Raw genomic sequence first — 26,587 nt, 5'->3', positions numbered from 1 at the left:
TCATAAAGATGAATCCCGTCTTTTCTTACCTTTTATCAGTAATCTGAAGGCTGCTCTCTTTCGTCTCCTTACCCGCTGTTAATCAGTGGCGGTCCTGTGCTCAGATAAGTGATATTTGGATGTTCTGCCCTACTGCTGCCAAACCCACTGCTCTAGCCAAAGCCACACCCACACGAGTTAGTGGCCCCACCCAATAGTTTTTCTGTCCAACATCATCCAACAAATCAGTATCCTGCTCTACTTTGTACCCTCATGACACACATTTTAACAGGAATTTCATGTAATCTAGTTATGGCCATTCCAATACTCTAAATACAGATGATGGAATATTGATGTATCACAGCCCAGTATGCTGACAAGATTATATTAGAACCAATGGATTACACTATGATTAAATGAGAGGCATCAATTAGTTTACGACAATAATCCTCACGGAATCTGTCTAGTTAAGAGTGCGACTATACAGTGTGTGACTGTACAAATCTAGTGAGTAATAACTGGTGAAATGCAGATTTACACATTGGATGCTCTGATCACTTTGAGTGGAAAAAATATCAGCTTTAATAAAAAACCAAATACAATATAAATGTTTATTCTTTAAAAATTTACTTGCAAAGCAACTCAATAATAAAACGTATGTAATTAAATCGTATGTCATTGAGCCGTCGTGAATTTACTTCATGTGCAGATGTCTGCCTGACTACACAAACATTTAGCCACTGCAGTCACATACATTTTATCATTTTTCATCACATTTTAACCATACCACAGCAAGTATACATACTTTTTTAGGAATCATCTATGCAAGGTACTATCCTTTCTTTCATCGCAACTGTATTAATGTCATGAAAGCATACGCACGACTGTTTCCCCAATTTAATATTTTATTGTCATAGTAGTTGCTTTAATAACATGTGAACACGCTCAAGCACACTGCCAGAACGTTCTATGAGAAACCAAAAGGTGGGTAAAACCAATGGGAGACATGTACAACCAATATATCAACGTTTTGGTTTAAACTAGTTAAATTCTCTCAAACATTTTGTTGTTCTTTTGTAAATAATTTTTGTATTCCAAGCAATTACTGGTCCACATCTGTTTACAGATACAACTGCTGCCATTTTTCATTTTCATCAATGGAAGCTAAAACAAAATAAAAAAACTAAATAAAAAATAAACAATTGGAGGAAGAAAAAAATAATCTGCTTTTAATAATCATGAGTAGACCAGCATAGGTGGATGGGAAAAGGGTGGGGGGGACCTGACCCAAAAATGGCATAGCTGAGCTCTCAATATGAGAAAGCTGACTCGTGTGGACTTGATCTTGTTTTTCGCTTGCTTAAAAACAGGTTTCTTTTTCACAGAAGTTTTTTTTAAGCTGATCTTCGACAGTGAGAGGGGGAGAAAAGAGGCAAGAAGGGTCTTCGTTGCCACCGACAACGCTGACGGACATCTAGGCCAACTCCAGCTCCCCCTCCCCCCCCCCCCCACTTCGTCTCTCGCCAGTCTGCGCAGGGACTCCCATGCAACAGCTTCAGTCCCTCTCGGCAACAAGCTTCAAAACCTTACCGATGGCAATGGTCTTACCTGGATGGAGGACACACAGAAGGAAAGTTGACAAACCAAACATCTGATATCTAAATGCAAATAACTGGACAAACTAGTAAGGTATGTTCACGTGACAGGTCAAATAACACTGGACAATGCCCAATAACAATTTATGCTGGCTTGCAGCTACTTCACGACCCCCACCCCCCTCACCAATCCCCTAACCAGACCGGTCCCCATACCTTCATCCCGCAGGGTGAATCGTCCCATCTGGGGGAAGTCTTTGAAGGTCTCAAGGCAGATGGTTCCAGCGGTGCGCAGGCGGGCGATGCACACTTGGTCCTGTTTGACGAAGCGCGGTCGCGTCTTACTCTTTTCTCCCGTCTTTTTGTCTACCAGACAGATTAAGGCCTGTTGACAGACGAGACACATGTTAATATAGAGTCCTATCCAGACAATGCCAGAGACTGCTGCCAACAGCCACTACACTGTTGGTATGACATGTTAAGCACCATTTAGATACATATACATTTGTTTTATTGTCAGTTCATTAGACATTTAGGATGTTTGTAGGACCAATAGAATAAATATGTATCCATAAGCTAATAACTGGGCATAAAAGTGGTGGGTGGATTTACCGTGATTTGCACTTCCTCGATGCAGGTGTGGATGTGAAGGACTGCGTTGTAACCCGGGCAAATTATTGACTTGTGTTCAATGATGACTATCTATGAGAAACACAAAACAGAAACATTGTTTTAAAAAGTTACACCATCCATCCATCCGGAAGTGACAACCCTGGAAAGAATCATAAAAACGAAATCCTCATATTCATTGTACCACAATAAGTACACTGTGTGTAGAGACACAGAATGAAAATGGTTTTAGAAGATCAGTAATTAGTATTCTTGCCACCTACTGTTACCGCACATTTTTTATAGGCACCACTACTCCTCCCACAGTATTTGTCTTGTTCCCAATTGCATTGTTCTTGTTTTGTGGAAGGTTTGGTTGCACTGTTTATTAAATATACTTTTAATAAGTTTCTCTGCCAAAATATGGACCACCAACATGCTAGCTAGCGGTATAGTGAGTCCAATAGTCATGCGACTGCAAAGAAGCTATTGGCTTGTTCACGCGCCACCTAGCGAGTGATCTTCTGACATCTCCAGCTGTGATGTTGCAAGAAAACAACAATTCAGTCTTGGAGAACATAGGAGTTAGCTAGCTAGTTGTGTGTGTTTCGGTAGAAGGCATTAGCTAGCTAGTTGCATCAGCAGTTTCCACCTCAGTTTGGCAGTTGATATCAGTCCACAGCTGGAGACTACGAACAGCTAGGGCAGCCGCAAGCACACGTTACAATTACCCAAGCCATTATACGGTCTCTCGTTCATAAATAATGAATCGTCGAAGGACTCGGTTGGGTGGTGTGGGTCAAACGTGCAGGTGCAAGCATGCCGTGGTGACTAACCTGGGCGTCAAAGGTGCGCCCTGAGTGACAGAGGTTCTCAGCGTTGCAGAGGATGAAGCCAGGCAGGATCTCCTCCTCCTCGATGCCCTTCAGCCTCAGCTTGAGGTTCTCCCCTGGGGATGCGTCGTCCGTCTCCACGTCGTCTGACAGTAGGCTCAGCACCTCCACCGTGTGCTGGGGGGGACAAAGGAGAGGGAGGAAGAAAGGACACATAAGTTGACAGGGGAACACCAAGAGAGCTATAGAAAGTTTGGGGGTCTTCTATAATACTTTCTTACAGACCTGTGAAAACGAATTGTACACAGACACAACACACAAAATATACTGTAGCCTACCCGACAGTATGCAGACGTGCTCTAATTTGTTATTAGTTTAAGTTAAATAACTTGAAACTGGTAAATGTAACTGGGATCCACCATTGATTATTCCATATTTAATAGAAATCAGACAATGTTTTTGATTTTGTTATCCAACATAATATTGTTAATAATAAAACAAATGAAAAGAGCACAGACAGGTCTTTTTAGAATATCTTTGTAGAATGAGCAATAATTCTTCTCTTCACAGCTTTTGCTGTATTCTATACCAAAGATATGCAAGTACACATGATGCTACAGCTTTTAATGTCATCACTTTTCAGGAATAATGAAGCATGATTTTAATGAGCTGTAAGGGTACCAACAAATTTCAGCACAACTGTATATTTTAACTCGTAAAAATGTTAAAATCTTGGACCAAAACACTTGCCGACTAGTGGCTAGCCTCAAAGCTGGTCTGCAAAGACTAGCGGTAGGTTTAATAAGAGGCCATAGGCGTGGCTTCATGGCAGAGGTCTGGGGAATCTCTTACCCTGTTTGGCATCATGACGAGTTGCTGTGCTTTGCTGATGCAGCCCGACTCCAGCTTGCCCAGGATCACGGTGCCCATGTCCTGAGGACAAATGTGATGTCAGCACGAGGAAGATGACATTGGTCAGAACCTAGAACCCGATAGTCAGTTGCCCACCACAGGAATTCTTAGAATGTTTTAGCACTTAGCATTGACAAACACCCATCACAATAACCGATCCTTCTCAGGGGAGGACTTGTCCTGGTGCTCACCTTATATTTGTCTACAATAGGTAATCTGACAGGGCCGCCGCTCGATCTTTTGAAGTTTGGCAAACTGTCCAGATGTGGAATGAATGGTAACCCTCTGCAACAGCAAGACAAGTGATGTGAGTTTAGATCGAACACTCAATTGATCTGACCGGAGCAGTCTAGAACAGTGGTTCTCAACTGGTCTTTCCTAACCATTCTAATGTATTTCACCAAAATATTTGTGCAGTAATCATTTGTGTTATAGAATGTGGGCAGCACAGTGTGACCCTAGGTACTTTTCAAAATAAAAGCGCACCACCGGAAGTTCGATGGTTCAAGTTTGACGGAGCCAAAGCACACATCCACACCAGCTCCCAACCCACTTTTGGGTCGGGACCAAGGTTATTATGGTTTAGCATTTTTCATGATTTTTTATTTCGTTTTAATTTTTTGTTTTCAAATTCTGTAACGTTTTAATTAGTTTTTAAAGCGGGTTTTCTAGTTTAATTTTAACCAACGCTTCCTCCCATTGGTTCCTGCGATTCCTGTGGGGTTCCTGCGTATTTACTAAACAGCAGCTATCGGTTCGCCGGTGAAAGCACTGCTGTAGTGTTCTCTGTCCTACGGTTGTCTCCGTCATGCTGCCTAGCCATGTACCTGGGTTAGCTTCTGTTTCAGGGGAGGGGGGCTTGTCGTTGTCCTTTACCTTATTAAGGTAAGCTAGGTTAGCCTCCTTGTGCGCGCTTCTGAAATGTACTTTCCAAATTTGTGGGATTTCCCTCTTTAATAAATTCTCCATTTATTTAACCAACTTCCACTACAAGGCACTTGCTTTTATCTGACACACGTCATATTCAAAGTAATCCCAAATAGGACTCTACCGCTTTCTTCCGACTATCGGTACCACCATGATGCCAGGCGAGGAGCATGGACTATGCTGTGTTCTATTTGACATGGAATGTCATAATTTCTGGGTTCCCAGTCGGAAATGTAAACTCATTTGCTCATGAGACATTGACAAAGACGAAAACTAAGGACATTTACAATATAATTGTATTTTATTTAAGTTAGTTTTGCGAACAGACAATACAGTTTTCGTTTTTTTGTCATTTTTATTTCAGTTAACAACTGTTTTTTACCACCTTGTATTCGTTATTTCATTTGTTTTGTTTTCGTTTACGATTATAACCTTGGTCGGGACCCACCAGTTGAGAAACACGCTCTAAAATGTCCTTTTATGTGGCTAAATAGATTATTCTAGGAATCATAATTCAGTAAGATCCAGTGAGATAGCTTCTAGTTTGAGTTCTAGGGCTACAACCTATTTTGATGTTGCGCTTCAGAAAGAAAAAGATACTCACGTATACCAAGTGCACAGTTCTATGGGCTCCTTGAGGTTTGCTCCTGTTAGCCCGGAGCAGGGCATGAAATGAATGTCTTTCTTGGGGTTGAAGCCAACTTTCTTCAAAAATGGCACTAGTTTCTCCTTACATTCTTCGTACCTGAAGACAATGTGACAGTGATGCTACTGATGAGTTGGGAAGTCAAAGGAGGGTATGTGCTACTACATTAGCCTGCTTATCTATGAACTACCATCACCAGGAAGTTTTTTTTATTTATTTTTTTACTATTTGCTATGTAGATCAGTCTACTGACTTCATCTCAGGTCTTATGAAGAGACAGCTGCTAAACAACCCACCTCTCTAGGCTCCAGTTTACTGTGGGGTCATCCATTTTGTTGACGAGGACGATGAGATGCTTAACCCCGGCCGTTTTGGCCAGCATGGCGTGCTCCCGTGTCTGCCCCCCCTTCTCGAAGCCCGTCTCAAACTCGCCTTTCCTGGCTGAGATGACCTGGGGAAGAGCAAAGATTGTGGATGGGGCTTTAGCACTTAAAGCATTTTTAGGTGTTGAAATACATCACTGATGCAAACCATTAGTTTTACAAAATCCCCCAGTGTGTATTAAACCCCTGTCTCAATGCGCTTTGATTCTAAATGACATGCAGCTGTTAAATAAGAGCGAGCAAGCACAACTGTCATTGTGATATTGTGTGCTAAACAGGTCTTTGTTTATGAAGTGACAACACCGGAATTCATGGAGGTTTAGTCTAAATGGGTCTGACAGGTTAAACCTAAATTGAAATGTAGCTGGTACAACACTGGTGGTTAGTGTGGGGGAGGTATTCAGTCTGATGAATGCCCTGGGGCCATTTCGGCCAGACTCACCAGTACGGCCAGGTCAGCTTGCGACGCGCCCCCGATCATGTTGGGTACGAAGCTTTTGTGGCCTGGGGCATCCAGAATGGTAAAGTGCTTTTTCTCTGTCTCAAAGTATGCTCGGCCCACCTCCACAGTCTTGCCCTTGTCTCTCTCCTCCTGGTTGGTGTCGAGGGCCCAGGACAGGTACCTAGGAGGGGGAGGAAAAACAATTTCAGAGTAAAAAATAAGGGCACAGTCACAATTCAAGTGGAGGTTTTTACAATAATCAAGTTCCATATGACATACTAAATAATCAGCTTGTAAATGCATGATCTATTCCGGAAGCACAAGGTAAATGCACACCTTCAGAACAAAACGCATTCGCTTGTTCTTCCCACAATACCCATCTCAGGGCCCTGGTTAAGGACCTCGAGTATATCTGAAAGTAATTATGATACTAACAGATCAAAACTCACCAGGTTTCCCTGTTCTTTTCCTTGGCCTCTCTCTCATACTTTTCCAGAGTTCTCTTCTCCACCATGCCTGTTAGGTACCTGTGAGGCAGGGCAGAGCAGGAAGGAGGCAGGGGCATACAGGGTGAGATCTATTCTATACCTGAAATGCAACAGGTGTTAAAATTTGGACTATGCATCTCAAGTAAGTTGAGAAAATTATTGAGTGCTGCCACTCACATGATTTGTCCTCCAATAGTCGATTTTCCAGCGTCTAGAGGAAATAGAATTAAGAATCAGAGGGAGCAATACGTTTTCATCAACCTGAGAGTGAACACCATCCACTTGACATTTAATGAACATAAATGAGTAATTATTCATAATAACACTGATGGGTTGTGTTGTTTATTAGTAATCTGAAAGATTTTTTTATTTTTTACTTTGTTGAACAGTTTGCAGTCAAGTGTGACATGAAAGGCAGGGAACGGGAGATTGGAAGACATGCAGCAAAAGGCAGTCACGGCCATCTTTAAACCTTTAGCCGCAACAGCCTACATGGCGTGCACACTTATCTGGTGAGCCACCAGGGACACCCCGTTTATCAACCATTCTGACAAAACTGAGGTGACATCTGAAGAGGTTTCAACAGGCAACCACGGGGACACTCACCGACATGGCCAATGAACACCACGTTCACATGCTCCTTCTTGGGAGCGTCTGGCTGGGCGGGTGCTATCTTAGGCGTTGGCACTTCCTCGTCCTCCTCCATCATTATTTCTTGCTGGATCTCTTCCACCACTGGTCCCTCGTCGCCACCTGGGCCGCCTCCTGGCTCCGCCTCGTTAGGCTCAGTGCCTTTCTGGTCCCACGTCTCTTCTGGGGTCATTTCAGAGTCACCATTCTCCACGGGGGCTGCAGAGGGTCAAACAGTACAGAGCCATCTTTCACTGAAGGTAGTTGGTTTTCTTGGAACTCTCGTCAGTGAAAGTGTCATTTCAAAACATTGAACAAGTCTACACTACACAATATATTTAAGGGCGACTGTGACTTGGTGGATGTGTCAGGTTCAATTTGGGCTGCTGTGACAACGACTGACAATGCAGGCAGTCGCAGAGCAGAGGTTGTCATTCAAACAATGAGACAGTGAAAATGTGCAGTGGAATATAGGTTACAGGGGGGGAACTCTATGGCTATGCCGTGGGACGGTATTTTTGGCTAGGCTCCGAGGCCTTTTCCGCTGTCTTGCACATTCAAATCTTTTAATGTAAATGAAATACTGCCGTGTTTTGTAGAGAGCTGAAATTACCATTTTACAGTAATGATAAATCAATCCAAAGATGAGTCGAATGTCTCCCTGACATCTATACGCAAATAGAAACTAATAGCATTGGTACATTGACTACCAGTTTTAACTAGTTACCTAGAATGGTTAGTATTCAAAACTTTTCTCTTTAGATTAATGAGTTCAGAGTTTTTGACAAATGCTACTCACTTCCTCGGTAGACATGGTTCAACTTCATCTGATAAAACACATAATGTTTCTTTACTAGACCTTAGGTTTGCTATGGGTACAGGCAGGTGAACTGGTTATTATGATAAGGTGGAAATCACACTCAAGCTTTACTGCTGGCATGACGCCATAGAGAGAGGGCGAGAAAGAGGGGTGCGGGGGGGGGCTAAGGGGAAGCATAGCAAAGACTGCATAATGCGTCATCAGATGACGGTATCTGCAAATGTCTCCATGACATCACTGGTTAATTACTACTTCTAGGAAACAACACTGGAAATATAAGTCATCCAATGCTGCACTAAACTCCCAGCATTCAGTCTACAATAAATAACGTAAAAAAGAAAACTGAAAGTTTTCTTAATTTCCTCATTGTAAATAATAGAACCAAAAGAAAATACTTTTAATGAGCAAATTATTTTCTACATCATGACACGGCACCATTGCTGGTCATTGTTATACAGTGGATTGTGTATTATACACAATGGATTGTGAGGCCACCTATTTGAGGACAATACCAAGCAATGGTGGCCCCCAGTAGGCAACAGTCTATTTAGCGAGAAACATTCACGAGAGAGAGAGAGGGAATTAGGGAGACAAGCACATATATGCGAGCACAGACACACACCAAACAGAGCTAGCAGGCAAGACATACCTGCCGTTTCGGAGACCTCCATGGTGGCGACTGTTTCAACATCAACTGAAAGAAGGACAAAGTTATCTCTTAGTGTATCATTCAACCAAAACCTTTCGTAGGCCCCTGAAGTCCAAGGTCATTGTAGATCAGAACATAGGTTGACCACAACGCTACTCCGGTGTGCCAGATCTCACATAACCTATTAAGGAGGATTTAGGTGTTGCTGCTCCTTCAGTATATTCTATACCAGATGTAGCTAGTGCTACAGTAAGTGATCAAACCAGTTCCATGAGCTAAAGGATAAACTTAAGTAAAAGACCAACCAATGTTTATACCATTCTTGCTCAACAGATTGAACCATGGGTAAATGTGTGTATGAACATTAGGAAATACGGTTTTGACAGATGGGTTTTAGGGTGCCAGTAGGCTTTGTCGACTTTGGTCCTGCCAATGGCAAATACAAAAAAACTGAAAGCAAAACACGATGTAAAAACATCCCGAATAATTAGCGTCCAGAATAATGTAATTAGCTTAATTTCTAGTAATGTACTTTTCTGCAGTGTATCTGGTGCCGTTTTAGAGTTCTGGGACAGGGTTGCTTACCTCCATTAACACCACGTCACACCAAAAATGACACTAGACTAGTTCCAACCTCAACAACAGGTTATTAGGTAGCCAGCTACGTTGATTACCATGGCTAGACAAGTAATGTCGTGAAAATAAAAGTATCAAATTATGACAGTTTCGCCAGGCTGGTTGTTAAATTAACCATCGCATCCGTGTCAACTAACTCAGAACGCCAAACTACAAGTATAGCCTAGCTAGTTAAGCTATGTACCTGACATGTGTTTAAGCAGAGGCAGAGATGCTGTACAGTATTAAACTTCCCAGAACTTTTCAAGTATGTGAACTAGAGCTAGGACTGTACAACCAAGTATGTTGCTTTGTTATACTGCATGTGGCTATACTAGCCTACTTTAGTAACTAGCTAGCAATAATCATGTCACACGATGCTAGTAATTTTAAACTTCACTCACAGCTGACAACCAGGCGCTGTCCGGCGAGTGTGATTAGCGTTAGCTATCTAACTCTTGGCTAATGTTAGCCACTGCTGTGCCGGCTAGTAGTGATTCACTAGCTAATTAGCCAGCAAGCTAACGTTACCGAACTGAGCACAGGTGTCAAGATGATAACTTGTTAGCTAGCTGATCCCAAATAATATAGCGAGTTGGCATAATATTACGTTGGCTAGCACACGGTTTCCACTTTGGCTAGGAATCCTATGTGGTGAACAAACAAGTTTACGGACCAGTTAGAGCTACTGTAGCTGGACGAACATCATGTCTTACGTTTGAGCGGTTCAAATGTATGCATGCGTGTCTTGTGTGCGTATGGTCAGACAGCCTACAACTAGGTGGGAAGCTAGCTAGCTAGCAGACTAAATGCAAACGTGACTGCGAACTTACCACCGGAATCAGGATTTTCCGAGGGCCCTTTCATAAAGAAGGCCGGGACGAATTCGGCGGCGTTTACGTTGGGTACAAATGGTCTGGCCTTCACGTTGAGGGCTTTTAATGCTGATCCAAGTTCTCCGTCGATCGTGGCCTCCACATCGTCCTCTTGTTCCCAGGAATCAGGGGCAGTGTCTCTTGGGTCCATCGTGTGTCTTTAGCTAGATTTTCACAACTATGGTGAAGACTTGCGTTACGCAGTTGATCTACGTGTCCACCCCTTGCGAACCCGATGTTGAGGTCACCCCTAAAAATTGATAAAACTACCCCCCTCTATCGTCTTATATGTGCCCAATTTACTTGAAATAAAACTGCCGGTTTCTCTCGGTGGGGAGACTTGAAAAAGAGGTCTTCGACTCAGCACTCCAGTGAGTCCTCGTGTGTGCTGCTGACTCTCCCCAACCGATGGGAGCCACATCCTGGGGTGTACTGGGATATGCTGTGCGACTCAAACGTTGCCTTCGTTCGAGCACACACACTGTTGGCATAAAGAAAACTACATTTCCATACACGTTAGAAACTGAGTTTTACGTCAGAGTTCCTATTCCTTTACAATAACCGCACATTCAACATTTTTGTTGACTATCCGCTGAAGAGCAAAGTTAAGCGATTTACAGGGCCCGGTTGTAATCTAATGTCGGGAGCTGCATTACATCACGTTCTGAATTATATTAATGCGCCTAAAATGTTGTATCTATTCTGTAGCGTTCATGCATGGCGGATATAGGCGCAGTCGGTACAGGCAGTAGTTTAGTGTCGGTGTCCGATTCTTGTTTTCTAAACTAAACAGTTTTGAAAAACTTTTCCTTTAAATCACACGGGATTTATCAAAGCCAAGGCTGCCTGTGTCATTTTGTTACAAAATTAATTAAAACTCCGTGTGCTCAGATTATATGCATGTACGTTTGTCTTCCACACGAGGGAGACATTGTGCCTTGTAAGATCAGCGTGGTCAATTTGACTGTTCCCGAAACTCCTCCCTAGAACGGCCCTCGTCCAATTGTACCTGAGCAACCGCTAGCAAGAGAAGGTCCGTCAAGCTTTGACTCAGAAGCAACATGGTTAAACGGTGTGCCTATGGGACGTGTGGGTCTGACACTAGATATCCCAAAAGTTTAGAGGGAGGTGGGGTATTTTTTCCATTTGCAAATCCGAAGACTCAAGAGGGAAGGTACGGCGGTGGATAAAACAGTGTGGGAGACCCCACTCCCAATTTAGCTAATTTACAGAACATCACCAAACACACATAGCTAGCTAGCGTTAAACTGCTAGCGAACGATATGTAAGATGTTAGCTCTAGTTGAGAGAACATATCCCCAAACAGTTATGGTTCATGTAAACTAGTATTATTACCACTACTAGTGCATAACTAGTCACTCCAACAAGTGTGTTAATGTTAAAATCAAAATGTTAATGTTAACGTCTGTAAAATTGCAAGCTGAGCCAGCCAACGAACGCCAGCAAGTTGCCAGGAGCTTAACATACTGTGTCAATGTTGAACAAAACGTCCCAACAAGCCATTACAAACGTATTTTATTTTAATATTCGTAGAATGTTGTGAACTGGTGACCTATTCCTGAGTATCCCAACCCTGCTGTTCAAGTGCCTGGCTAAGGCTACTTGAGACCTGTACAGTATGCTTTGGCTTCGATTTTTTGTTGTTTCCCCGTTGTTACATTTACATTTAGTCATTTAGCAGACGCTCTTATCCAGAGCGACTTACAGTAGGCAAAGTACAGGGATATTCCCCCTGAGGCTCAAGGACACAACGTAATTTGGCACGGCGGGGAGTCAATCCGGCAACCTTCTGATTACTAGCCCGACTCCCTCACCGCTCAGCCAACTGATTCCCTTTGTTGCTAATTTTAATATTTTGAATATATCCTGCCACTGCATATTGCAGTCCCTTCTGCCTGGATCTGGAAGATATCGCAGAGGTATTACTCCACAAATCCTCACTCAAACTGACAGCTATCGCTTATCCCCGTACTTGCCATGGCTTTTGGGTTGACAGTTCCGGGAATTGTGTCGGACGTAGCAACAGTAACTAAGGGGGCGTGGCCCTGGGGAATGGTCAATTGAGGCATAGACCAATTATTTGTTTGTAAACATTCGGGATGCGCGCGCAATGTGGTTGCATGAAACCGGGAAAGGATAGCCTTTATAATGGATAGAGAAGTAGGCTACACGGCTTATGCAAATAGTTCGATTTAAAAAGACCAAAAAGGTCGAAGAGGACAATCTTTAAGAGAGAAAGTGATTCCCCATTGATCTGTCATATCAGAGTTTTGATTGGGTCATGAAAGTCTTGAAATTTGAGTGAGAATGTCGCCTGGTAGATTGCAGTCTTAGTAGGCGGCAGCAATGTCTTCACATGTCACAAAGTTCATAATTTTACAGTTTTACAGTCAATTCTACACCTAAAAAGTCGAACAGGGCAGGTTTCAAGAGATATGGGAATTCTGCTTTTAGCCAGCTGGTCCGATTATTTTTGTGATTTGTGTAAAACTTGCAATTTGAGTGAGACGTTTCCCCATCACACTTTTTCGACGTTGTTAGCCTCAGTCAGACTCGGGCCGCTCACTGGCAGTGTGCACAATGTTGAATTTCACTCCATTCTACACTATAAACGTCACGGAGGACTGCCTTTTGTAGATACAAGCCTGATAGCCAGCATCTCGGATTTCTTTAACCAAGCCTGTTTCATTCATCATTTGTCTGAGAAAGCGACCTTGGTTAGCCAGGCTAGTTTAGCCCGAGCCAGCCTAGTTTTGCCCGTTCACTCCCTTCTACACTAAAAACGCCTTTTGGAGATATGAGCCTGCTGAAGATAGCCAGCATCTCGGATTTCTTTAACAGCTTGTTTCATTTGTCATTTTAAAGGTATCAGGGTCAAGTGACTTTTGTGCATGGACAAATGAAACGTAAATGTACTTGTCCAAAGGACAAGTGCCTCAAAAAGTTAATGTCAAGCACTGAAATCCAGTTGCCAGAGATATATGATGACCTGATCAACACTCAAAGTGTAGGCTACTATACCCGGGAGACGTTCGTCTTTTGCAACCGACTTGCGCAGTTGAACCTGTGTGACTTTGTTTTGACGTTGGGTGAAAAGTGCTCTATACATTGTGGCATAATGGCCTTGCAACCAGAGTGGTATTGCAACCAGAATGTCTACAAGGGTCCATGGAAGGATAACACCCAAAAACAAATAATCGCTCTCGTGTTTTAATAAATGTGATTGGAGTCCAATACATCTACCCCCTTTCCACTTGGAATTGAAATTCACAGAAAAAAGACAGGCATCAGTAATCATTTTTTTTTTTTGTATGCATACCACTTTTTTTGCGGACAGCACTGTTAAAAGTGAACTACATCAGCCGAACACTACACTTCAAAAAATGAAATCTACAGCATTTAAAAAAGAACGTTCCCAGATTAGGAACATACTATGTTAACTATAAATAATTTCTATGCTGATACATTTTAATGGGTTATTGCGCCAGAACAAGTAGTTAAAAAAGAGCTTTGGAACAGAATAAAAGCCTTTGTGTAGATTCATCACATTTGAATGAAAACGTAAATAGGGTGATAAAATGTGATTTAGTGTATTCCTGACACAATATGCCATACATACAAATTAGATATTCAACATTTAAACAAGTTAATTTAGGCTGCACAAAACAAATAAATAGATTTTTTTTTAAATCACACAGGTAAGGGCACAACCATAATATTTAAGACATTGAGAACAGTATTACCAGGCTTTTGGCTTGGATAAACAACATGTCAATGGCACAGTGTTACAGACAAAGTCAGTGTTTCATAGAAGACAATGGTAAATAAATCATAAACCTGTAATAAGTCATAAACCTGCTTGGTACTAATAATTTTTCCCTTTTGAAAGTAACACAGAAAATTGAGTAAATTAACTGAGAAGTTTCTTCTGGAGGCAGGACGGATATAAATGTGTCAGGAGTAATTGTAAATCTTCATCAAAGCAGTTATTGCAACAAAAGTTAATGATTTGTTTTAACTTGTAATATGACACTACAAATAAATTAATCATGAAAAGATTGATTAAATCAATACAAGGTATACAAAAAATTAAATAAAGTAGTAATCATATACTTCAGAACATGTGCAATAAAGCTAAACAGTTTTGCATTCATTCAGTGATGTTTGCAACAGACAGTTTTATAACGTCTATTCCATATCGTGAACTAATGACACAGCACATTGAAGGAACTATCTTTTTTTGGTAAAGAACAAATGTTTCCCCAATGTGAATGCGAAGCAGTTCTTTACTAGTGGATAAAAGGCCACTGTTTCTCCAATTTTGAAAATCTACATAAACAGAAAGCCAACATAATGTGCATAATCTACGCCCCCAATAATGTGCAAATATTGACAGTGGTTGGCATTTCAATTACATATGATGTGAAGAGATATTTGGGGTAGTGCACACACTGGGAGAGTTTTTTTGTGCCCAATTCAAGTCAAATACCAGTTAGGTTTCTGTTTGATTACAATCCCTTCTCTAAAAAAAATATATGGTGTAGTTGTGTACAATATTTACAGTAGATACAGAATTATTATAATAATGTATTTCCAGTGTTAGGTAAGTTACCTTACTTGCATATTTTCGAGCCGCTTCATTTATAACCCATAACACTTCGGTGACGGAGGTGGTGGACAAGATGTCCACCAATCAACGGAAGTTATGGTTACAATCCTCATCTAATCCTTCATGTTGGCCACATTTGCTGTGCCCATGTCCAGGTCCTACCAGGTGGTTAGAACCATCGTCCCCCCACCCATGTCTTATTATTCACCACCATACAGTCATTGGATTGGAGTGTAATACAACCCCTCAGACCAAGGCTTCTGCTTAAATCTTCCTCCTTACAACCTCTTCCCTTCACACGGCCCTTACATTTTCAAAAGGTTGGAAGCTAAAGGAGAAACGGATACGACAATAGCACTATCAAGGTATGCTGCTCTCTCCCACTTACATCTATTAAGAAACAGCACTGCAAAGGAAAAAGAGGCAAGAAGGGATAGATTTACAGATTCTAAAACAGGACGAGGCCCTTTTAAACAACTCCTGGTACTGGTGCAATTTGAGAGCCTGTACCAAGACACCCCTCCACCAGGAGCTGTCCTATCTGCTGGTCTCCTCTGCCTCCTGACCCTCTGGCTGCCTGTCCTCCTCAGTACCTGCTGGGGCCACCTTCTCTGTGGGCTCAGCGAGGCCGTGGGCGGTCTCCATTGGTGGTCCAGGGGCTTCAAGGACCTCCTCCTCGGGGGTTGTGAGAGGGGGGGTTGGGGAGGGGGTGGGTACCGGTGTGGGTGTGGCAGCCCCATCCCTGATTGGCACATCAGCATGTCCCACAGAACTGGTCTCGCTGTGGGAGTCATAGCCCACCCCCGAGCGGCGGAACAACTTCTGGCCTGTGGGAGGAGACGTGGAAAAAAGTAGAGGGAGGTCAAATAATGAAATGAAGTAATGATAATATGCAAATGTTACATCATCATAATATAGAAAAAGCAACACATTATGTAGAATAAAAAATGATTTAAGGTAATTGTAATCAAATTGAATGGAGTATTTGAAATGCAGGTGGCGCTTCTGTCTGGTCTAACCTGGTAGTCTTTTGCCAGATGAGGTGGGTGTGTCTTGTTGGTCCAATCTGTCAGCTTGTGCTTTCATGGTGTAGGTGGGCTCTGTGGAATCTAGGGAACCTGAGGCGGGTATAAAAAATATTTTAATTTTATTATAATAATAGTGATATATATATATACATATAAAACCTGCTGAATTATTTCTGAGTATGTTCATATACAGTAGACAATGCGCACACACACACAAAGGTGACTTTTATTTTCCAGTTGAGTACCTGCAGCCAGGTTAAAAGTCCTCCCCTTCACAGAGCTCTGGACTGGAGAAAACCAGTTCAACACAGAGCCAACTAAAGGAATCTGCCTCAATACACCCTGGTAGAGAGAAAGAGAAACTTTGAATGAAATCTATCCATGACCATGTGCCAAAAACATGTACAGTGCCCTCCAAAAGTATTGGAACAGTGAGGCGAATTCCTTTATTTTTGCTGTAGACTGAAAACATTTGGGCTTGACATCAAATAATGAACGTGAGACCAGAGATCAACGTTTCAGCTTTTATTTCCAGGTATTTACATCAGGATCTGATGCACAACTAAGAAAATATCACATTTTGTTTGAATCCACCCATTTGTCATGTGAGCAAAAGTATTGGAACAGATATACTTAAAACATATTTAAGTGAATAAGACTTAATATTTTGTTGCAAATCCTTTGCTTTCAATAACTGCAGCAAGTCTGTGACCCATTGACGTCACCAAACTTTTGCATTCTTCCTTTTTGATGCTTTCCCAGGCTTTCACTGCAGCCTCTTTCAGTTGTTGTTTGTTTTGTGGGGTTCCTCCCTTCAGTCTCCTCTTAAGCAGGTAAAATGCATGCTCTATAGGGTTTAAGTCTGGAGATTGACTTGGCCAGTCTAATACCTTCCATTTCTTGCCCCTGATGAACTCCTTTGTTGTTTTGGCAGTGTGTTTTGGGTCGTTATCTTGCTGCATGATGAAGGCTCTGCCAATCAGTTTGGTTGCATCTTTCCTTAAATTGGCAGACAAAATGTTTCTGTAGACTTCCGAGTTCATTTTGCTGCTGCCATCATGTGTTACATCCTCAATGAAGATTAATGAGCCCGTCCTAGAAGAAGCCATGCAAGCCCAAGCCATGACATTACCTCCACCGTGTTTCACAGATGAGCTTGTGTGTTTGGGATCATGAGCAGTTCCTTTCTTTCTCCAAACTTTAGCCTTTCCATCACTTTGGTAAAAGTTAATCTTTGTCTCATCAGTCCATAAAACTTTGTCCCAGAATTTTTGAGGTTCATCTCTGTACTTTTTGGCAAATTCCAGCCTGGCCTTCCTATTCTTCTTGCTAATGAGTGGTTTGCATCTTCTGGTGTAGCCCTTGTACTTTTGTTCATGAAGTCTTCTGCGAACAGTAGATAGTGATACCTTCACTCCTGCCATCTGGAGGTTGTTGCTGATCTCACTAACAGTTGTTTTAGGGTCTTTCTTTACAGCTCTCACAATGTTTCTGTCATCAACTGCTGATGTTTTCCTTGGTCTACCTGTTCGAGGTTTGTTACTTAGTACACCAGTAGTTTTCTTCTTCTTCAGGACATTCCAAATGGTTGTACTGGCTATGGCCAATGTTTCTGCAATGGCTCTGATTGATTTTCCATCTTCTCTAAGACTCACAATTGCTTGTTTTTCACCCAAAGACAGCGCTCCGGTTTTCATGTTGTTTTCACCTCTGAATACAGTCTGCATAGACAAAACCTATCTTACCCAATCTGAACCTGAGTGTAGACATTCAGTGGTATTTATTGATTGAATAATGTATGTAATAGGACACACCTGGGCAACAAAACACACCTGTCAGTCATATGTTCCAATACTTTTGCTCACGTGACAAATGGGTGGGTTCGAACAAAAAGGTGATATTTTCTAATTTGTGCATCAGATCCTGATGTAAATACCTGGAAATAAAAGCTGAAACGTTGATCTCTGGTTTCACATTCATCGTTTGATGTCAAGCCCAAATGTTTTCAGTCTACAGCAAAAATAAAGGAATTGGCCTCACTGTTCCAATACTTTTGGAGGGCACTGTATACTGACACAAACACACATGCCTGTACCTCTTCCATGAGTTTCTCCTCACTGTCTTTCTGTAGCTGCAGCTCAGCTTCTAGAATACCTTTCCGGACTACTTCTGTCATGTTCTCCAACAGCTGCAAAAAAGAAATGAAACAAGAATACAGACTTTTAGCACAGCAAACTAGAGAGAAGCTGGTGGAGTTATTCTGAACTGTGTCTTATTTCGGCCTACCCTGGTCTGTATATTGTCTTCAAATGATTATGGTGTAAAAGTAAAGCACATCTGTCAGTAGGTAAAAGAGCATTTCTGTGAGCGACAGATTATGTTGTTACCCTCCCGCTCTCCTCGATATCTCTCCCCAGTGCAGCAATGGTATCCACCAGCTCTGACACATCCAGGTCTTCTGTTGCCATGCCAACAAATATAATGTCCCTCTCCTGGTCAAACTCTGGGCCTGAGGACAGGAAAACAATGGAGAGATGAGTGAGAACTGAGAATGGGCATTTTAACTGCACTTCTCTTCCCAGAAACCCTGGGTCATGAGCATGTACTAACCAGCGGTAAAGCTGAGGTCAGCATCCAAGTCTTGAAGCTTTTTCAGCAATTCACTGTTAATCTTCTCCACCTCCTGCTGTCTTTTGCTGTCGTCCATGCCTTCACTCCTGGGTTCGTACCTTAGTGTACACAAACACACAACACAGAAATATATGATATATAGAAAAATATTTCAGGAGGGTTGTGATGAGAAACTCTTCGTCGACGTACATGCACTTTCTACATTGCATGAAGATAAAGTACATCCATGCAGTATGGACAATAAAGTTTTCCAAATTTGATTCCCTCCTCACCTCACAGCCCCTAGTCCAGGCCAGCTGAGTTTGTCTATGTAGGAGAGAGAGGGATGGCGGTGGACCTCTTCCCTGAAGTCTTGTCTAAGACACAGGGTGCTGCTCAGCACAGGAACTGTCTCGGCCAGCCTCTCCACAAGGGCCTCCACGTCCACACACTGGGTCCCCAGGGCTGGGGAAGTCAGGGAACACCAGGAGTTCAGAAGAACAGTCTTTGGTGGCTCAGCGGAAATACGCAGTCCACTTTTTAACGTTACGTTGCCAATGAAACTGTACACAATAAGTGTGTGTGCGTGTGTATCTCACCTGCAGCAGTCATGAGAGGAGTGAATCGAACACAGATACCCTCGTCTTCGAGCTCCACCACATCCACTCCACTGGCAGGCACCAGCTTGGCCAGCCTCTCACCCAGCTACTCATGTCGACATCCCACCAATCAGCCAATTAGTCATGGAATTATCAATAACCAATCAAACAATATGTGAATGACTTAATTAACTCACCCATCGGTTGAGGGTATCCAGCACTTCCTGTTCCCCTGGGAAATAGCCCTCCACAGACCCCCCACTGGATGCTTGGTATGGGGCGGAGCACAGAAACATGACATTACTCAAAGACACTTTGTTTGACATTTTGTGGTATTTTTGCTTTAAAATACGAGACTGCTACCAATCACTCACCTGCACTGATCTCCTGAGCGAACCTGAACACCACAACAGGCGAGTTCAGCTCATCCTCCACCTGTAGCACACAAACAGCCTCACATAAAGCAGTGTCACACAAGAAACACACATTTGACCTTGAGAGCATGCAGATGTGTGTGTGACCGTGCTGCTACCAGGTGAAGGGGGGTGGAAGTGTGAGAACAGGCCTGGTTAGACAAAGCTGTGTGTGATGTGATGCAATGGGACATGCCCAAGGACTGTGACATACAATTTTTGTTTGAGTATTCAAACTAGCATGCATGAGCTATTCCTACTTAGTCCATGCATCTCTAATGCTGCAGAGTGCTCCAATTCCAAACTTAGCCTGAGTAGCTACAGTCCACATGGAAGTCTGAGAGGATTGGAGACATCAACCTTTATGTCATTCCCTCATTGTTAAGCATCTATGTATATGCCTATACACAGTACATATATATATAGATCACATTTAAATAGGGTTTTAAAGTCCTTTGACTACCAGTAATTGGTATTCATTTTTGTTTACCTTCATAAAATCCCATTATATCAAACAACTAGGTTCTCAGAATTGTATTTGCAGCATTCACATTCCCAGAATTCTACGCACGATGGACGAATCGGTGTTTTTACACTTCATGGAACTACTTACAATATACAGTATACTCCATTTATCACTTGGCCTGTCAGAGGCGTGTACCAAAGTGTGTGTGTGTCTCTACATATGTATGTGTATGTATGTCCTTACATTTTATGACATGATAAGATAAGGGTCAAGACACGTGGTTGTGCCAACACAGTCAGGTCCATCATTGATGACACCAGGGTCAAAATTGAACCTGTGAGTCATCATGCTGTGTGAAGTGGATGGGTTTGTGTGACATCATACTCTGAGGCTCCTTGCACATGCCTGTGGCGGTGACCGCTCTAGAGGAACAGGCATGAGAACCATCTGACCAGCCAGTCAAGAAGCCAATGAAGAGGGGCCCTCCATTTGAGGTCACGCTCCGCTTATGGGTGAACAAACATGGTCAGGGATAGCGAGAAAGACCGGAAAGGATAGCGGCAAGAAAGAAAAAAAGAAAGATAGAAAGGACAAATGAAAGAAAGAACATAGAAAAAGCAGGAGTGGAAGGAGGGAGCAGGCAGAGGGTCGGTCCCACCTACAATAGAGAGAATGAGAGAGCCCAGCACGTCCCGCAGAGAGCCCCCAGATATGGGGGGGATCCGAACATGTGACACCGCGCCCTGCAACCAAGGCAACCCACAACTCTAACTACACAGTCGGCCAGTCACACCACACCCAACAACAACAACTATACTCAAAAGGTACTCAAAGTCATGCCCCATTCCCCTCGTTAATTTAAGTGGTACGAGTTCCTGGTAACAGGCTGCGGTGGCATTCTGATAAGGGTTGCTGAATGCTTGTTTACATTTCCAAAGTTCTCTGAAATGCGTGACCGTAGTTTCTGAACTTTCAAGAAATTCAGGAAATGTTTGTCTAATTGTCTCCTTTCACAATATTGTAGTTTAAAAGCTGTCTATCCATCCTGTATAGAAACAAGACTGACCACAACAGCAAACTATATCTTTATCACTTTATCCTATTTATGTGTTTCTTAACCTCAAGCAACCCCATCATTGAGATCTCTGCTTTACAGTACACTACAGTATTACAGTACTTTAATTCACTGATTGACCTAAGACGACGTTGCCAAATGAAAAAGCTAAAGCTTTTACTCAGGCAGAAATCGCGACTAAGGAGGAAAACTTGCGAGCTGAGTTTGAGAACCCTTTGCACCACACGACACTGTAAGCGACCATCCCCACGCACACGTTTGGTGCTCGTTCACTCGCTCAGCGGGTCTGCAGAACAACTCCACTGATCTCTACACAGCACATCAGCTATCGTGTTGTGTGTGGGCATTCAAGGTGTTATAGAGATCTGGGAAGTTGAGCAGCGATTGCCCTGAGCTGAAGCCAGTGAACAGGCCCCTTGTTTGCATTTTGTACTCTTTGAGGGGCTCAGTGCTTGTTACCATGGTGAGAGCCTCGAGGAGAGAGATCTCAGTGTCAAGCACATCCTAAAACAGAGACAATCCTCATCTTGACATAATCCTGGTGATATATATATATTTTTTTTTCACATAATATGTCACTGGAAACACAACATTTCAATGAGTGTTTTTCTAAAAATTTTGTAAAGCTACACCCCACAACATCCCCGTTTGGAAAGACTTTTGGTGCCCGTTCCGATTCATAAAGTATAAGGTACAAGCTCAAAGGAGGCATTGATTGAGTTTACAGAGGGAGTGTTCCAAAAGGGTTTAGACTGGACAGAAGAAAAAAAGTGCTTGAATGACCTACCGATGTCTTGATGGAAGCAAGGGTCTTCAGTCTCGTCAAGAGGAGCTGGCTCTACAGATAGAAAATGACAGAGGGTAAAAGAAAATAAAATGTTACATTATATTTTATAATGAAAGTTTTGCATGCAATAGAAATGGATAAAAAGCAGGTTTCAAAGCCCCATCAAGGCTTTGGTAGCAGCCACGGAACATTTAGGATATGTTGGTAACACAGTTTGAACCACGATGGTACATTGAAAATACATTTAAAACATGTAATATACATTTAAAACCTATATCGGCTGCTAGTAATAGTATAAAAGTATGTAGCTAGAACTGAAGTGCACTGGTACGGATGTCAAGTATTAAAGGAGGCTACACACGAGTGCAGTGGCGTGACGGATCCTCTCCACTATCCCATCATGCCCCAGGTACTGCAGGGAGAGCCAGAGGGGCAGAGCCTGCAGCCTCTCCACAGGCTGACTGGACGTCAGCCCCGCTGCCAGGGACTATGGTGAGGAGAGACCACAAGGGAGACAGGGTTCAGGAGAGACCAAAAAGGCCACTGGGAGACAGATCATACAGTAAAACAGGGAGAGGGGACAGATCAAGAGAGAGACAGAAAAAGTTGGAGAAATTGAGAAAAAAAAATCATGACCAAAGAGACCTGAGCTGGGTCTTCATGTCTGTAGAGGGTGACAGCGGGCACAGCAGGAAGACCCAGCCAGGGGCCCAGGGTCAGTGTCATGCTGTCACTCCTGGTGGCAGCCTGCAGGGGGCACCACACAGATATTATCCACTGACAACAGTAACAATGACAAGCAGTCACCAAAGTCATAATATGTTATAGGCTGGTTGCATGCATCCCAGGACTATATTGGTAAGAGACATAAAACATATTGAATCTAAAATATGTCTGGCGAATGTCATGTTTGTTCATGTTTACCATTACAGCTGATGTGGCCTGGCCCAGAGCCAGGGTTGCCAAGTTGACCCTAAGAAAATTACAAAAATAAAATTACAAAATATTTTTATTATACGGAAAACTATTTTTTCAAGCACCTTAACAAAGAGTGTGTGTGTGTGTGTGTGTGTATTACCCACCCCTCTACATGGAGCCACATGCTGTACTGGTCACACAGATCTTTCAGACGGCCCAGCTTGTCTGTGTGACCTGCCCCAGGGGTCCCTGGGAATGAAAGAAAACAGTCACTTTACGAAATGTTCAGTCAAAAAAAAACATAACAACCACTTCGTATTCTGACGGATCTTTCTAGATTTCACACTGACCTGCATTGGCAATCAGCAGCAGAGGAAGCTTCCCTGTGTCCACATCCTCTTTGATCAGCCTGTCCAGCAAAGCCACATCCTGCAGAAGATTAACAACGGTTAAGAAATTGACAAAAAGATGGATGGATGGCAGTAATGGAGCACTCATATCAAAATGAGTATATGGATAGACAGAGCTGAGGTTCCTACCAGCTGGTGTTGAGAGCCAAACATGGTGTTACATGGGACAGTACAGAGGCTGGAGAGCGGCAGTCCCAGCTGGAGTCAAAAAACAAACATCCAATCTCAACTACACGCTGTATTAAACGACACCTATCGTAAAAATGTGTTGTTACGAGCATGTGCGTCTGTGTCAAAGAGTGTGTGAGTGACTGAGTGTGTGTTGAATTCAGTATATTATATTATTATGCTCCAGTCAGTGTACAGTACATAAAATATATGTTTACGTCAATAGCAGCATGTGTGTGTGTGTGTCCACCATCATAGCTACCTGGCTGCAGAGATGCTGACCCAGGCCTGGCCTACAGGAGGTGCTCAGGTAGATGACAGGCTGTCTGGAGGTGAGAGCTGAGTAGCCCTCTGTGGAGTAGTCTTCGTAGCGTGCGTTTATGACCAGACGACACACTTTCAGAAGCCCTTCTCTGTCATCCTCGTGGAAGTACGCTGAGCCATTCTCATACCTGACCCAAAGGGACAAGGTAGACCTTATGAGAAGTTGTATGTGTGTGTGACAACGTGTGTATGTGAATAGTGAATTTGGGGAAAAGTAAATGACAGGGGGCTCTAGTGAGGTAGATATAAGGCACATACCCACACAAACAGGCTCATATGTAATAAACACACCCACACACACGCACACACAAACCTGAACAGGCGGCAGAGCCAGAGGGTAGTGTCCGACAGTATGCGTGTGGTCAGCTTCCTGTGTCTCTCCCTGTCCAGCACAGACATGTAAGCCGCCAGGCTGTGTCCTAGCAACGCCATGTGACCCTGCTCCCCAAAGTTCTGCATCCTGCTGAGGGAGGAGCCACACACTGGAGGTTAAGGTCCCAAAAAGAAGACTCTGTGATTTCAACATTCCAGTGTATTCAAGACTACTCAAGTCCTGTTGGCACACTGACAGCTGTTTCAAGCGCATTATGTGGCAATGTTGACATAAACACTGTATTCACACCCACACAGAGCCTATGTGTACAAAGGTACTGTATCTGAATGGACCAGACAGATAGGAGACAGTTTCTATTGTATATGGTGACGATCCTCCACAGGTGTGTCTGGAGGTAGAATGCAGATTAAACCTACCGGTGGCTTGGTCTGTCATTCTCCTCCTCGTCGTCTTCATGCAGGAGATTCTGCACCAGCTGGAGTATACTAGCAACATCCTGCCCACTGGAGAAGTGGGGCAAATGCACAAACAGACGACAACAAACAAGAACTAAGTGACTAAGGCTCTGTGCAAGAATTGTTTGTTTAACAGTGTGAGGAAATCGATCCTGGCACGGATGCTGAAATGATAGTTTTCCTCAAGAGCTTCCTTAAGAGCAGGAAAGTACTGATTTTACACTGTGTTGGTCAGAGTCGCTGGTCCGACTCGCTGATTCTCCAATGAGAAATACCACTCAAATGTGTGTTTCACAGAGTGAAGGAAAGAGTGTGTGTGTGTGTTTGTGTTGAATCAGTGGCTGGAGGAGTGTGTGCCGTCTCACTTACTCCCCCTGTAAGGGTCCAGGAATACTGCTCCTGTTGAACCATCTTCTCTCTTTGCCTGGCTCTGACCACCTAGGTAGAGGAGGGACCAACAGAATAAACACACGCAAACTATACACCCCTTCCAGTATATTACGCAAGTTCACCAGGTGACAGGGTATGTGTGTGTGTGAGGGGAGGTTTGCTCATATTCTCAAAAATACGAACACGGTGTCGCATTTACCTTCGGCCGTCCTCCAGAATCTTCACGGCCTCGTTGAGATTCTTTCCCATTTCAGCGAGCGTAGGGTCCACCATCATCTGGGGTGGAAGATTGGAGGTTAAGGACACAACAGAGCAGCATCCTGCCTGCAAGAGTGGAGGTCTAGAGGGGCAGCATGCTAAAGAGATACCTGGTGTGCTGAGTCTTTAATAGACTCAAGTAAGATTGGCCTCTGCCTCTAGATCCTGCCTGATTGTTTTACATATTACAAATATTGACTTTGGCCAGACAATGCAGTTTTACCACTCTCTAGAACACGACATGCCAACCCTACAACCTTTTAGAAATCTACTGTAACCAGTGATGGACACTTGCTCCTGTTTAATTTTCTGACAATCTCTGCATCTGTGATGGAGTTGGAATACCAGTCTTGTTCATCTAACCAGATTTTTCACTACAGAGCCCTACCTTTTTGTCTAGGTAGAGTGGCTGGCTATGGAGCAGTCACTGTAGTGCCAATATAACTGGAACTGCAAGTTTGGGACAATGGACAATGAGAAACCGAATCCTGGCCTACATGGAAATTCTGGAGGGGCTTTCATGTGTGGCAGCCCCAACGCCCCTTTTTCCTCTTGTCCATAGCTGCTCAGCTTTTGACTATGCAGTTTTGGAAGTTCCCCCACAAGATCAATATGATGTGAAATTACCAAACAAATGTATTGGGAAGATTAGTTCCCATACATAGACGTAATAAATGCATCCCAATAATTAAGTGGTTATGGCTTGAGTGCATTTGATCTGTTTTTAGGTTAATCTTTCTTTAATGGTGTGACAGTAACAATGTTCGCAACGGCCCGGGACCCGGGAATGTCTCTGCCAATGCACGTCTGTAAAGCTAGCTAGCTGTCAGCTAAGTCAGCTGGCTGCAGCATCTTTTCGATTTCGATTATATAGCTTTGGCTGGAATGAATGACATTCTCCCCACCACCACCTACCTACAAATATTCACGAGTGCAATGACATCAAAATGAGAATAGCCAATGATCATTTTCAAAAGAAGACACATTTTATTCCAGCAGCTACTGCGTGATTCTTGATGTCAACCAATCAAATCTAACTAGCTGGTGCTAAGCTAGCACTGCGTAGCACTTACTGGGTTTACCTTGGGTGCACTCAAATGACAGCTCGTGCTTACTTACCTTCTGATGCTCTTTGACTCCGTTTCGAAAAAAAATCTTGAAAAGCTGCGCCACCTATCCCCTGTGAACAGACCAATTGACTGAGAGAGGAATATGAATATATACGATTTTCACGCGTCGTTATATTAGATATCCATTTCCTTCGCCCAACTGTCAGTTTACTTCCTGGACTTGCGCTCTGTATTCCACGCTGGCAGGGC

The 26,587-nt window shown here is 43.1% G+C and overlaps 2 protein-coding genes across 5 annotated transcripts; both read right to left on the bottom strand.

Moving 5' to 3' along the window:
- Positions 1 to 866: 866 nt before the first annotated feature.
- gspt1l (G1 to S phase transition 1, like) lies at positions 867 to 10,853 on the bottom strand. The gene is made up of 14 exons (XM_047038782.1): positions 10,362 to 10,853; positions 8,914 to 8,958; positions 7,421 to 7,663; positions 6,992 to 7,025; positions 6,776 to 6,853; positions 6,327 to 6,507; positions 5,798 to 5,952; positions 5,460 to 5,600; positions 4,120 to 4,213; positions 3,869 to 3,949; positions 3,020 to 3,193; positions 2,187 to 2,276; positions 1,791 to 1,959; positions 867 to 1,587 (listed from the first exon to the last, which is right to left on the bottom strand). Exons 1-14 carry the CDS (start codon positions 10,552 to 10,554, stop codon positions 1,535 to 1,537), a joined length of 1,731 nt encoding a protein of 576 aa, XP_046894738.1. The 5' UTR covers positions 10,555 to 10,853; the 3' UTR covers positions 867 to 1,534.
- A 2,765-nt stretch (positions 10,854 to 13,618) lies between these two features.
- pdxdc1 (pyridoxal-dependent decarboxylase domain containing 1) lies at positions 13,619 to 26,587 on the bottom strand. Of its 4 annotated transcripts, none has more exons than XM_047038265.1 (24): positions 26,388 to 26,587; positions 25,210 to 25,286; positions 24,990 to 25,058; positions 24,582 to 24,668; positions 24,145 to 24,294; positions 23,770 to 23,959; positions 23,469 to 23,537; positions 23,280 to 23,358; positions 23,094 to 23,178; positions 22,936 to 22,984; positions 22,657 to 22,758; positions 22,373 to 22,498; positions 22,012 to 22,062; positions 21,684 to 21,728; positions 19,645 to 19,705; positions 19,468 to 19,538; positions 19,271 to 19,376; positions 18,965 to 19,136; positions 18,672 to 18,790; positions 18,449 to 18,570; positions 18,157 to 18,249; positions 16,307 to 16,403; positions 16,053 to 16,151; positions 13,619 to 15,860 (listed from the first exon to the last, which is right to left on the bottom strand). In XM_047038265.1, the coding sequence occupies exons 2-24, from the start codon at positions 25,284 to 25,286 to the stop codon at positions 15,571 to 15,573; spliced, it is 2,409 nt and encodes an 802-aa protein (XP_046894221.1). In that variant the 5' UTR covers positions 26,388 to 26,587; the 3' UTR covers positions 13,619 to 15,570. The 4 variants fall into 4 exon arrangements, with proteins under 4 accessions (XP_046894221.1, XP_046894223.1, XP_046894224.1 ...); XM_047038267.1 differs by having other exon boundaries at positions 24,145 to 24,291; XM_047038268.1 differs by lacking the exon at positions 21,684 to 21,728.

The sequence above is a fragment of the Hypomesus transpacificus genome, chromosome 17, assembly GCF_021917145.1.
Source record: "Hypomesus transpacificus isolate Combined female chromosome 17, fHypTra1, whole genome shotgun sequence".
Lineage (NCBI taxonomy): Eukaryota > Metazoa > Chordata > Actinopteri > Osmeriformes > Osmeridae > Hypomesus > Hypomesus transpacificus.
This window is presented reverse-complemented; position numbering and strand designations above follow the sequence as displayed.

Excerpts from the sequence above, each read along its gene's own strand:
- pdxdc1 (XM_047038265.1), bottom strand. The coding sequence starts at position 25,286 with ATGATGGTGGACCCTACGCTCGCTGAAATGGGAAAGAATCTCAACGAG. Across the intron at positions 21,729-22,011 it reads TTGCTTCCATCAAGACATCG|GATGTGCTTGACACTGAGAT; the intron begins GTAGGTCATTCA and ends TCTCTGTTTTAG. Across the intron at positions 15,861-16,052 it reads ATCTGGCAAAAGACTACCAG|GCCAGAAGTTGTTCCGCCGC; the intron begins GTTAGACCAGAC and ends CTCCTCCCACAG.
- gspt1l (XM_047038782.1), bottom strand. The coding sequence starts at position 10,554 with ATGGACCCAAGAGACACTGCCCCTGATTCCTGGGAACAAGAGGACGAT. Across the intron at positions 7,664-8,913 it reads GGAGGTCTCCGAAACGGCAG|CCCCCGTGGAGAATGGTGAC; the intron begins GTATGTCTTGCC and ends GACCCTCTGCAG. Across the intron at positions 3,194-3,868 it reads TCGTCATGATGCCAAACAGG|CACACGGTGGAGGTGCTGAG; the intron begins GTAAGAGATTCC and ends TGTCCCCCCCAG.